Here is a 13,171-nt window from a genome sequence, read left to right on the forward strand (position 1 = left end):
AAGTTTTCATAACTGTGACCTTACCTTACCGTCTGTAAGCTGTTAGTGTCCTAACGACCGTTCCACAGGTGCATGTTCATTAATTGTTTATGGTTCATTGAACAAGCATGGGAAACAGTGTTTAAACCCTTTACAATGAAGCTCTGTGAAGTTATTTTAATTTTTATACATTTTCTTTGAAAGACAGGGTCCTGAAAAGGGGACGTTTCTTTTTTTGCAGTTTAAAAGTTAACAGCTCACCCTTGAAGTGGAATAAGGGATTTTCCTCTGGGTGAGAAAGGACTTGCAAAACCCTGTTCTAGAGAAGCTTGCCTACATGTACAGTGCTTAAGCCAATTTGCTGTGACATTGCTATGATTATGCATACTGAGCTTGCCATTGATTGTTATGCCTGCTGTGGCTGTATTAAGCGCTAGCTTCCTGTGAGGTTGGTTGGTTGCGTAACGCGGGTGATGACCGTGTATGCTCTGCAGCTTCCTCCAGCCTGAGAGATGACAGGCCTCATCTCCAATCAAACCTCAGTGTCCTGACCCTAGGGCCGTGTGAAGGGAGGGAGGCAGGCAGGGAGGCTTGCTGCTCCTGGCTGTTAGAGCCTGCACAACACACTGTTTCCTGGACATACAAACACCATGACAGTACTGCCTTTCAACATTATTGTTTACTGTCTGGAAGTATTGACTGAATTGTTGACAGACGCTGTTAGTCGTATTTGGGATGCTGATGTCTTGGTTTGGAGGAAGCGTGGACATGACAATTGTTTTGGAGATAGATTTAGATACCTTTGCAGGCTTTCCTGTTAATTGTTACAGTTAAGGACCGATTGAGGAATAGACTCAATAAAAACTACAGAGAATGACCATTCTAAGCAGAAATACATGATAGTTCTGACCAATTGCATCCAATTAGTCTTGCCCTGCCTTATACAATGGCACTGAGTCCCATACCATTAAACCCATACTCGGTCGTACCACCAGGTCCCATACATTAAGCATGGTAGAGGGGCCGAGCCTGTGTGCTCTCTGCTCCTGGCAGCTGAGCTCTGAGCTCCCCCCAGCTCCCCCCGGCTGCAGTGTCCTTGGCGCTCCCATCTCTCCAGCTCTCAGCTCAGAGCAGGCAACAGATGGAGGCTTGTGTGATGGTGGTGTGGGATTAAGGTTCAGAATCCGCTCCCAGCCATTTGTAATGGCAGGACTTTGTTATCTACGATGATACAATAAGCTGCTGTCCTGAGCATGCATATTTTGCGCATCCCAATTATCTTTTGTATTTTTATATTTCCGATTTTTTGCCTTGCTACCCATGCATTTTTTAAAGAGATAATGCCACACGCCCTGTTGATTTAATCAAATCAATGATGAATTTTACAGATCTAGATTTTTTTGCATTTAAAAAAAAAAATCAACCGCACGGTACAGGCCTACAGGATAATGTGTCATATAATTCTTTATACCATGGCTTTGTTGAATACTTGTTTCTGATTGGCTTGAAGGGCATTCTAGAGCGTGCATTATTTCTCTATAAAGTACAATATATCAGCAGGGTAGAATTCAATGGCTATAGTACTTACATGTTCTATGTTTGAGCTGCTTTTGAAAACAAAAGTCGAATTGAAATGCATTGTTTAATTCAATTTTCATAATAGCAAGCTAGGACTGATGGTTCGGTTAGTAAACTTGCTACCTGTTTCAGTGGATGTTGAACACATTTCTTCCTGAAAATTAACACATTTCTAGCAGTAAATGTGTTAAATTATAACCATGGTATGCAAGGGATAATCAACTCGGGGCTCTATGCGTCACATGGAAAATAATGCAACTTCGTGGAAGGTTAGTTCCACTCCACACGATCATCAACTTTGAGCTCAAATGCTCTTTAAATTCAGTGGAGATGGGAGGTATCAAAAACAGTAAATCGAAATGGGACCTAATCGCCTCTTCCAGATAGGCCACCAGAAGTTGCCTCTTTTCAATATATTTCTGACTCACAGGCAGACAGACACATCCACACAGCAGCACTGTAGCTCAATAATCACACAAGCTGCTGGGGGTGTGAAATGGAAGATTTCTGCCTGTTTTGGCGCCACTCAGAGGGCAGTCAGTCTCCATGCTGTCAGTCCGTCACAGTGGAAGTGAGCTGGGGATAACGAAGACGGAGATAAACGTGGCCCCTCCCCCACTAGCCAGAGAGCACGTGTTCACCATAGTTACAGTAGGAAGGATGATGTCACTTTGAGCTCAAGCCACTGCTGCTCAATCATCCTCCACGACAACAGCCACCGCGTGCTGCAGAAAACGCTGCAGCACCAGGCCAGCTTCTCCACTGATCCTGCTTAATTGCATGGAAGGAATTACCGTAATTTCAAGGATTAGCAAAAGGCTGTGGCAGTTGTCTCCCCGGCTCCAGAGCCGAATTAAACAGACGATTCTGTCTGAAAACCCAGGGTGTTGCTGGGTTGGAGAATTTCACCTTTGAGAAAATCTGTCAGTCATTTGTTGACTGGCGTCTATGAACTGAAACTCTGCAAGATATGTAGGCCTACACCTTCAAAAGGCAGACTTGGAAGTAAGCCGAAGCAAACCATGAGCTCTACCTTTTAAAGAAACTTGGCAATTGAATAAAACAGCTAAATGTGTCCCTGCCTCGATCACTGTGGTGATAAAGCACTGATTCCAGTGTAGGTCCATCTCCAGGGAAGTCAGTGCCTCACAGCTAAATCATGTAACAATTACCCAAATCTTTTCTTAATTTACCATCACTTTCATGTACATCCTAATGTTAGTTACCATAATCAAAATAGGTCCCGACAGATTTAACTATATTCTGACGTCTTGTTATTTAGAGAAGCCGATGAAGAACACCTTTGACACAAATAAAATTGCATAAAATTTTGAATTTTTATTCAAATGCATTTCACTCCCTTTTCCCCTTGTTTTAGCGGCACCTGAGATCACGGGCCACAAGCGCAGTGACAATAAGAACGAGGGGCAGAGTGCTCTGTTGTACTGTAAGTCTGTGGGCTACCCCTTTCCCATCTGGACATGGCGTAAACTGGATGGCTCAAACTACATGGTACGTGTCCTCTTCCTTGGCTCTATATATGTCATGTGTTGTCATGTTGTGTCTTGTTTCTGTCCTCTCCCTTCACCCTGTCTCCCTCTGCTGGTCGTTATTAGGTTACCTTTTCTCCCCCTCTCTCCCCCAGCTGTTCCTTGTCTCCTCCTAACTACCTCGTCACCCCTTTTCCCACCTGTTCCCTTTTTCCCTCTGATTAGTCCTCTATATCTCTCTCTGTTTTTGTTCCTGTCTTTGTCGGATTCTTGTTTGTGTTTTTCATGCCTGAACCAGACTATCGTCATGTTTGCTGCAACCTTGTCCTGTCCTGTCGGAATCTGCCGGTCCATCTGAGCCTACCTATGTTTTGTTATTAAAGAAGTTCTGTTTACGTTAATTCGCTTTTGGGTCCTCATTCACGCACCGTAACAGAAGAATCCGACCAAGAATGGACCCAGCGACTTCGGATCCTCTCCACTCAGCCGTCGAGATCCAGGGAGCGATGCTAGGCAGACACGAGCAGGAATTGTCTGCTGCTCGACATGCCGTTGAGACCCTGGCCACCCAAGTCTCCAACCTCACAGAACAGGTTCACCATCTCCGCCTCGATCCACCGGCCACTTCCAGGGCTTTCGAATCTCCGGAGCCCAGAATCAATAACCCGCCGTGTTACTCTGGGGAGCCCACTGAATGCCGCTCGTTCCTCACCCAGTGTGATATTGTGTTTTCTCTCCAGCCCAACACTTACTCCAGGAGCACTGCTCGTGTCGCCTACGTCATATCTCTCCTTACTGGACGGGCTCGTGAGTGGGGCACGGCAATCTGGGAGGCAAGGGCTGAGTGTACTAACCAGTATCAGGACTTTAAGGAGGAGATGATACGGGTTTTTGATCGATCTGTTTTTGGGGAGGAGGCTTCCAGGGCCCTGTCTTCCCTATGTCAAGGTAATCGATCCATAACAGACTACTCTATTGAGTTTCGCACTCTTGCTGCCTCCAGTGGCTGGAACGAGCCGGCTTTGCTCGCTCGTTTTCTGGAGGGTCTCCGCGCAGAGGTAAAGGATGAGATTCTCTCCCGGGAGGTTCCTTCCAGCGTGGATTCCTTGATTGAACTCGCTATTCGCATTGAGCGACGGGTTGATCTTCGTCACCGAGCTCGTGGAAAGGAGCTCACGTTATCCGTTGCCCCCCTCTCCGCATCACTACCATCTTCCTCTGCCGGCTCGGGTGCTGAGCCTATGCAGCTGGGAGGTATCCGCATCTCGACTAAGGAGAGGGAACGGAGAATCACCAACCGCCTCTGTCTCTATTGCAGTTCTGCTGGTCATTTTGTCACTTCATGTCCAGTAAAAGCCAGAGCTCATCAGTAAGCGGAGGGCTACTGGTGAGCGCTACTACTCCTGTCTCTCCTTCAAGATCCTGCACTACCTTGTCGGTCCATCTACGCTGGACCGGTTCGTCAGCTTCCTGCAGTGCCTTAATAGACTCTGGGGCGGAGGGCTGTTTTATGGACGAGACCTGGGCTCGGGAACATGACATTCCTCTCAGACAGTTAAGGGAGTCCACGGCCTTGTTCGCCCTGGATGGTAGTCCTCTCCCCAGGATTCAGCGTGAGACGCTACCTTTAACCCTCACTGTTTCTGGTAATCATAGCGAAACCATTTCTTTTTTAATTTTTCGTTCACCTTTTACACCTGTTGTTTTGGGCCATCCCTGGCTAGTTTGTCATAATCCTTCCATTAATTGGTCTAGTAATTCTATCCTCTCCTGGAACGTCTCTTGTCATGTGAAATGTTTAATGTCTGCTATCCCTCCTGTTTCCTCTGTCTCTTCTTCACAGGAGGAGCCTGGTGATTTGACAGGGGTGCCGGAGGAATATCACGATCTGCGCACGGTGTTCAGTCGGTCCAGGGCCACCTCTCTTCCCCCACACCGGTCGTATGATTGTAGTATTGATCTCCTTCCGGGAACCACTCCCCCCCGGGGTAGACTATACTCTCTGTCGGCTCCCGAACGTAAGGCTCTCGAAGATTATTTGTCTGTAGCTCTTGCCGCCGGTACCATAGTCCCCTCCTCCTCTCCCGCCGGAGCGGGGTTTTTTTTTGTTAAGAAGAAGGACGGGTCCCTGCGCCCCTGCATAGATTGTCGAGGGCTGAATGACATAACAGTGAAGAATCGTTATCCGCTTCCTCTTATGTCTTCAGCCTTCGAGATCCTGCAGGGAGCCAGGTTTTTCACTAAGTTGGACCTTCGTAACGCTTACCATCTCGTGCGCATCAAGGAGGGGGACGAGTGGAAGACGGCGTTTAACACTCCGTTAGGGCACTTTGAATACCGGGTTCTTCCTTTCGGCCTCGCTAACGCTCCAGCTGTCTTTCAGGCATTAGTCAATGATGTCCTGAGAGACATGCTGAACATCTTTGTTTTCGTTTACCTTGACGATATCCTGATTTTTTCACCGTCACTCCAGATTCATGTTCAGCACGTTCGACGTGTCCTCCAGCGCCTTTTAGAGAATTGTCTTTTTGTGAAGGCTGAGAAGTGCTCTTTTCATGCCTCCTCCGTCACATTTCTCGGTTCTGTTATTTCCGCTGAAGGCATTAAGATGGATCCCGCTAAGGTTCAAGCTGTCATTGATTGGCCCGTCCCTAAGTCACGCGTCGAGCTGCAGCGCTTTCTCGGCTTCGCGAACTTCTATCGTCGTTTCATCCGTAATTTCGGTCAGGTGGCAGCTCCTCTCACAGCCCTTACTTCTGTCAAGACGTGCTTTAAGTGGTCCGTTTCCGCCCAGGGAGCTTTTGATCTCCTCAAGAATCGTTTTACATCCGCACCTATCCTTGTTACACCTGACGTCACTAGACAGTTCGTTGTCGAGGTTGACGCGTCAGAGGTGGGCGTGGGAGCCATTCTTTCTCAGCGCTCCCTCTCTGACGACAAGGTCCACCCTTGCGCGTATTTTTCTCATCGCCTGTCGCCGTCGGAACGTAACTATGATGTGGGAAACCGCGAACTGCTCGCCATCCGCTTAGCCCTAGGCGAATGGCGACAGTGGTTGGAGGGGGCGACCGTTCCTTTTGTCGTTTGGACTGACCATAGGAACCTTGAGTACATCCGTTCTGCCAAACGACTTAATGCGCGTCAGGCGCGCTGGGCGCTGTTTTTCGCTCGTTTCGAGTTCGTGATTTCTTATCGTCCGGGCTCTAAGAACACCAAGCCTGATGCTTTATCTCGTCTCTTCAGTTCTTCAGTAGCCTCCACTGACCCCGAGGGGATTCTCCCTGGGGGGCGTGTTGTCGGGTTGACTGTCTGGGGAATTGAGAGGCAGGTAAAGCAAGCACTCACTCAGACTCCGTCGCCGCGCGCTTGTCCTAGGAACCTTCTTTTCGTTCCCGTTCCTACTCGTCTGGCCGTTCTTCAGTGGGCTCACTCTGCCAAGTTAGCCGGCCATCCTGGCGTTCGGGGTACGCTTGCTTCCATTCGCCAGCGTTTTTGGTGGCCCACCCGGGAGCATGACACGCGTCGCTTCGTGGCTGCTTGTTCGGTCTGCGCGCAGACTAAGTCCGGTAACTCCCCTCCTGCCGGCCGTCTCAGGCCGCTTCCCATTCCCTCTCGACCGTGGTCTCACATCGCCTTAGATTTTGTCACCGGACTGCCTTCGTCAGCGGGGAAGACTGTTATTCTTACGGTTGTCGACAGGTTCTCTAAGGCGGCTCATTTTATTCCCTTTGCTAAGCTTCCTTCTGCTAAAGAGACGGCACAAATCATCATCGAGAATGTTTTCAGAATTCATGGCCTTCCGTCAGACGTCGTTTCGGACAGAGGTCCGCAATTCACGTCTCAATTTTGGAGGGAGTTTTGCCGTTTGATTGGGGCTTCCGTCAGTCTCTCTTCCGGCTTTCACCCCCAGTCTAACGGTCAAGCAGAACGGGCCAATCAGACTATTGGTCGCATCTTACGCAGTCTTTCTTTTCGCAACCTTGCGTCTTGGTCAGAACAGCTCCCCTGGGCAGAATACGCCCACAACTCGCTTCCTTCGTCTGCGACCGGGCTATCTCCTTTTCAGAGTAGCCTCGGGTACCAGCCTCCGCTGTTCTCATCTCAGTTCGCCGAGTCCAGCGTCCCCTCCGCTCAGGCTTTTGTCCAACGTTGCGAGCGCACCTGGAAGAGGGTCAGGTCTGCACTTTGCCGTTATAGGGCGCAGACTGTGAGAGCTGCTAATAAGCGTAGAACTAAGAGTCCTAGATATTGTTGCGGTCAGAGAGTTTGGCTCTCCACTCAGAACCTTCCCCTTAAGACCGCTTCTCGCAAGTTGACCCCGCGGTTCATTGGTCCGTTCCGTATTTCTCGGATCATTAATCCTGTCGCAGTGCGACTTCTTCTTCCGCGATATCTTCGTCGCGTCCACCCGGTCTTCCATGTCTCCTGTGTCAAGCCCGTTCTTCGCGCCCCCGCTCGTCTTCCCCCCCCCCCCATCCTTGTCGAGGGCGCACCCATCTACAGGGTCCGTAGGATTTTGGACATGCGTCCTCGGGGCCGTGGTCATCAGTACCTAGTAGATTGGGAGGGGTACGGTCCTGAGGAGAGGAGTTGGGTTCCCTCTCGGGACGTGCTGGACCGTGCGCTGATCGATGATTTCCTCCGTTGCCGCCAGGTTTCCTCCTCGAGTGCGCCAGGAGGCGCTCGGTGAGTGGGGGGGTACTGTCATGTGTTGTCATGTTGTGTCTTGTTTCTGTCCTCTCCCTTCACCCTGTCTCCCTCTGCTGGTCGTTATTAGGTTACCTTTTCTCCCCCTCTCTCCCCCAGCTGTTCCTTGTCTCCTCCTAACTACCTCGTCACCCCTTTTCCCACCTGTTCCCTTTTTCCCTCTGATTAGTCCTCTATATCTCTCTCTGTTTTTGTTCCTGTCTTTGTCGGATTCTTGTTTGTGTTTTTCATGCCTGAACCAGACTATCGTCATGTTTGCTGCAACCTTGTCCTGTCCTGTCGGAATCTGCCGGTCCATCTGAGCCTACCTATGTTTTGTTATTAAAGAAGTTCTGTTTACGTTAATTCGCTTTTGGGTCCTCATTCACGCACCGTAACAATATAATGCTAGATCAGGGGTTCTCAAACTTTCTTAACCCACGACCCCATTTTGATATCTGAACATGATCAGATATCAAAGCCAATTGTTAACTTTTTTATTTGGGGCTATGGCAGTCAATTGAAAATGATTCTGGCATAAAGTATCTTATCTCACCACCACTAATGAAATGGGTGTGCTTGATGAATGTCGTGGCGGAGCTTCTCAAAGTCAGGGGGCGTGGTCGACAGTGCGCACCTCATCTCTGCTATCACATCCAACCTGGATCAATATTTGGTTATAATGCAGACGAGAGCATTGACGGTGCTTTCAAATCGACTGGGAACTCTGAAAAATACGAGGTCAAATCATGAAGTCAGTGATGTTCAGGTTGGAAAGTCAGAGCTCAAGAAAGAGGCCCGAGTTGCCCGAGAGTTCAAATTCCCAGTTGAATGACAGTTCAAAATAATTTTTCCCAGTCGGAGCTCATTTTTAGAGTTCACAGTTTTCTTGAACGCACTGAAGTCGGAAGTCAGAGATTTTCCCAGTTGTTTTGAACGCGGCATTAATGCTCAGAGGGAGACGGTAGGGTATTATTCCCTTTGAGTCGGAAACCAAAACTCCTCCGTAGTGACCCGTGAATGCATTTGGTCACAAGACAATTCAATCAGCTGTTCGATTTCACACCGGCATGTCAACTGAGCCAGGATCACAGTCAAACGGATTAGGAAGTAGGTCGCAAAGTGCTCTTCCAAGCTTTGGAGGTGAGCAGTCATCACTCGTGTGGTACACTTACTGATGCTGTTTGCATTGTTTGCTTTTGAAAGACTCTCTCTCCAATAAGAATTCTTTCCTCTGAATCCACTGATTCGGTCACTCATCTGTAGAAGGATTTTGTATTTCCCCTGCATGCTTGTGTTCAGTTTGGTCAGTTTCCAAAATACGTCTGTTACATATGCAAAGGAGACACATTTTATTTTCATTACACAAAGTCAACCATGTCATTTTTTTTTGTGAATGACAACAGTTGTGAATGACAACCTCTCAATGCAAAAATCTTTCTAACCACAAAGCCTCAGTGTGAAATAGAACCCTGTCAGGCTCTGATCCCATATCTCCACATGGTGGATGTGGTTTGATGTATACTGAACAAAAATATAAACACAACATGTAAAGTGTTGGTCCAATGTTTATGAGGTGAAATAAAAGACCCCAGAAAGTGTCCAGATGCACAAAAAGCGTATTTCTCTCAAATGCCAAGATAATCCATCTACCTGACAGGTGAGGCATATCAATAAATTGATTAAACAACACTATCATTACACAGGTGCACCTTGTGCTGGGGACAATAAAAGGCCACTCTTAAATGTGCAGTTTTGCCACAGATGTCTCATGTTTTGAGAGAGCATACAATTGGCGTGCTGACTGCAGGAATGTCCACCAGAGCTGCTGCCAGATAATTTAATGTTAATTTCTCTACCAAAAGCCACCTCCAACATCATTTTAGATAATTTGGTAGTACGCTCAACCGGCCTCACAACTGCAGACCGCATGCAACCACGCCAGCCCAGGACCTCCACATCCAGCTTCTTCACCTGCGGGATCATCTGAGACCAACCACCCAGACAGCTGATGAAACTGAGGAGTATTTCTGTCTGTATTAAAGCCCTTTAGTGTGGAAAAACGTATTCTGATTGCCTATGCCCTCCCAGGCCCACCCATGGCTGCACCACTGCCCAGTCATGTAAAATCCATAGATTCAATTGACTGATTTCCTTATATGAACTGTAACTCAGTAAAATCCTTGAAATTGTTGCATGTTGTGTTTATATTTTTGTTCAGTATAGTTTACAATCAGTTACCTGCTGCAGTATACAGTATCTCCGAGTTCTGCGTTCAGCTCTATTGTAATCAGTTGCTCTCGGTGTATAATACAATGCGTCCATATGGCAGAGGGAGACACATTCATAACTAGAGGGCAGAGGCCTGTCTGTTTTTCGTCGATATAGCTACGCAGCACACTGAACATCCCCTGTGCCGTTTCATGCTTGGGAATCGTGAGGCAGAACAATATGTCCTCGTGAATAGCATCACCTGACATGTATAGCCAACAAAACTCATCCATGGGCATCTCGGCCCTCACAGCTAGCGTCCATTTAGAGAGCATTAGCTGGGAAGTTTTTGAGTTGTACAGTCAGTTTTCTCTTGATTACTAGCAAAAGCATAACATCTTTAGCAGTGTTATCTGACAAAGGTATTGATGTGAGTTTCTGTGCCTCTGCCTCCCCACACATTGTTTTCACCATATCAATTGTAGCCGGTAATATCAGAGTCTCTGCAATAGTGTGTGGTTTCATAGCGTAGCGGGCCTAGTCATTCACCGTGGGAATGATTCAAGTGCAACAGTCAAGTGCAGCCTTTTCCCATGATCTAAGGGGGCTCTCTGGTTGAATTTTAGAATTCAATCATTTTCATTTAGATTAAGGTTAACCACATCAAAAAAATATTTTGAGATACAAAGATGATATTATAATATCCATATTTTATTTGGTCCATACATTTTTTCCCCCCCCAGGAATTTTAAAATTCTCCCACGACCCCATTTTCATATCAGGTGACCCCGCATGGACCCTAGTTTGCGAACCGGTGTGCTAAACTACTGTGATAACTGTCTGGAATGTGATCATAAAATTGTCTGTAACATATAAATCATTGATATGCTAATTTACCCTCCTCTAGGAAATCGATAACTCCTCTGGCCGCTTCTTCATCACCAACAAAGACAACTACACAGAGCTGAACATCGTCAACCTGAACCGCACCTCGGACCCTGGTGAATACCAGTGCAATGCTACCAACCACATTGGCACCAAGTCCATGTCGTCCATCCTGCGAGTGCGCAGCCACCTGGCACCCCTCTGGCCCTTCCTGGGGGTTCTAGCGGAGATCATCATCCTGGTGGTCATCATCGTAGTGTATGAAAAACGCAAGAGGCCAGATGATGTGTTGGACGGTAAGACAACGTTAAATATAGTATTATATTGTATCTCTTTGGGGAGACAGACAACCTCTCGCCATGTTGTCATCGTCAGGCCTGTTTGAATATTATACTGGTCAGCGTTACTGGATGCTGTCATTGAAATGACTGTACAGTACTATACCTTAACAGGAAAAGGGGCTATCGATCTCAACTTAAAGAGAGCAACATGCTAACAGCGGCAGGGAGTATGTACTGATTCAAGCAGTACTTGTGGCCATGGGGTAAAATCAGGGAGGAAGAGGGAATTATGACCCAGGAAATAGGCTGCTGTTCCTAGAACAATACAAAGACATTCTCACTCCAGTTAAACAATGATTCAAATATCTGATTATGGGGCTGCACTCGGCTAGAAGTTCAACAGCCATCAAGAACCAATTCAAACAGGGTTCCTCTACTATCAGCACACACATTAATTACACTGTTACCAAGTGAACATGTTGCGGAGGCTATAAACATGGTGCTGAATATTCATGACGCTGACTCTGCTGTGTTAGCAGTAGCAGCGGAGACCCACTGTGAATAATTGACCTCTGTCGGGGGACACGCTCCCTGGATGCTCCGTCAGTACTGAGAAGGGAGACAGAGACACCGCTGGCTGTCACACAGCGCAGCGCCACACATTAGCTGCATAATAATATGACCTTTAGAGATGCTCCACATTAGTAAACCAGGAGGGGGTCCACAGCTAACGTTTTAAATTAAAGAGTTGAAGTGCCGTTGCGGTCTCGCTAATGATGATAACCAGGGACCATTTTATCACCCGTCTGGAGAACTGATCAATTCATTTCATTGACAATAATTTGAGACAGGAAGTCAGGGGAAGTTTGATGTGTTATTTTGTCTTTGTCCTACAAGTTCTGCCTATGGCTGAGGGCTTAAAGTAGAGAATCAAAAATCCCTGTTCCCTACTCCAATCAAAGCACGTCACACCCACAGGTAAATGATTCTCAAAGTAGCCTACGCTGGTAACTAGTTACTACTTTTACAGAGTAATATCTGTCCTAATGGCATAACCACTTGATAACATACAATAATATAAACTGTTAAAGCTAGATTCAAAAGTGTCAAAGTCAAACAAAGGTTTAAGCATTTGAGTGTAGACTCAAAGCCAAAAAGGTCGTTGAGGCTTCACCCGCCTTTGGTTCTATCAACTTTATTCAGGATATCAGGAAGATATGAATTAATTGGTTAATATGACTTCTTTCCCCCTCTCTCCAAATGGCATCATTATCTAAACGGTTGGTAAGTGAGAGATCTTGCATGTTTTCAGAGAATTATTTTTTTATTTGATCCGTTTCTACTACAGTCCATCCAGACGACCATGTCAACACCCGTTTATCAGATTATTTGACTACAAGTTGTTTGGCATCTTTGCATAGGCAATATATATGTTGAAATTATGTATATATTCCATTCGTATTCATCTCCATTTAGAGGGGCCAATGCAGTTTGACATGTTTTCTCCTGTATAGGTAGTGGTCTCTGATGTTTAAAACATATATTGCTAACAGCCTGCTGAAATGCACTGCTATGTCTTGTTTATAGCTGTATACATTTTATACAAGTCTTTTTCACTTGTCTTATATAGGAGTGGTAAATCACTCAAACCACCCCACACAAATGAGGATGCACTCTAGGTCCCTCAAGGCAATGATAGCATCTACAGTATATCAGAAAAAGAAAACAGGGTAGATTAAAAAGATAAATTATGCATACTTCTATTTCTGAAGTCTGAATTGTGTATGCACTGTATGATCCTTCCAGCGTTAAATATGTCAGTAAATGTGTTACACTGCAGTACACGATTAAACAGAAATTATGCAAAGTCACCAATAAAGTAAGCATTTGCTTTGTGCACAGTGTGAAGAAAGTGTAGTGCTTTGAGAAATACCAACCAATCTCCTGCACCCGTAGTAGGCAAGGCCTCTAGTTTGGCAAGGGCTTATGTACAGGAGGGGGAGAGAGAGAGAACGTGCTTTGGTGTAGAACAGAGGTTGATACTTTTTTGGCCCCCCAACG

The 13,171-nt window shown here is 46.6% G+C and overlaps 1 protein-coding gene across 8 annotated transcripts in view; it reads left to right on the plus strand.

The window, feature by feature from the left end:
- The window catches only part of LOC110526349 (neuroplastin), a 62,347-nt gene that overhangs the window by 33,759 nt on the left and 15,417 nt on the right, over positions 1–13,171 (plus strand). For 4 of the 8 annotated variants that reach the window (XM_021607243.2, XM_021607244.2, XM_021607240.2 and 1 more), the window contains exons 5-6: positions 2,936–3,069; positions 10,852–11,125. In XM_021607243.2, the coding sequence (XP_021462918.1) occupies positions 2,936–3,069; positions 10,852–11,125 (408 nt within the window). Of the gene's footprint in view, positions 1–2,935; positions 3,070–10,851; positions 11,126–12,007; positions 12,395–13,171 lie in introns of all 8 variants that reach the window. The other 4 variants (XR_005052194.1, XR_005052195.1, XR_002473931.2 and 1 more) reach the window with 2 other exon arrangements.

The sequence above is a fragment of the Oncorhynchus mykiss genome, chromosome 6, assembly GCF_013265735.2.
Source record: "Oncorhynchus mykiss isolate Arlee chromosome 6, USDA_OmykA_1.1, whole genome shotgun sequence".
NCBI classification, from domain to species: domain Eukaryota; kingdom Metazoa; phylum Chordata; class Actinopteri; order Salmoniformes; family Salmonidae; genus Oncorhynchus; species Oncorhynchus mykiss.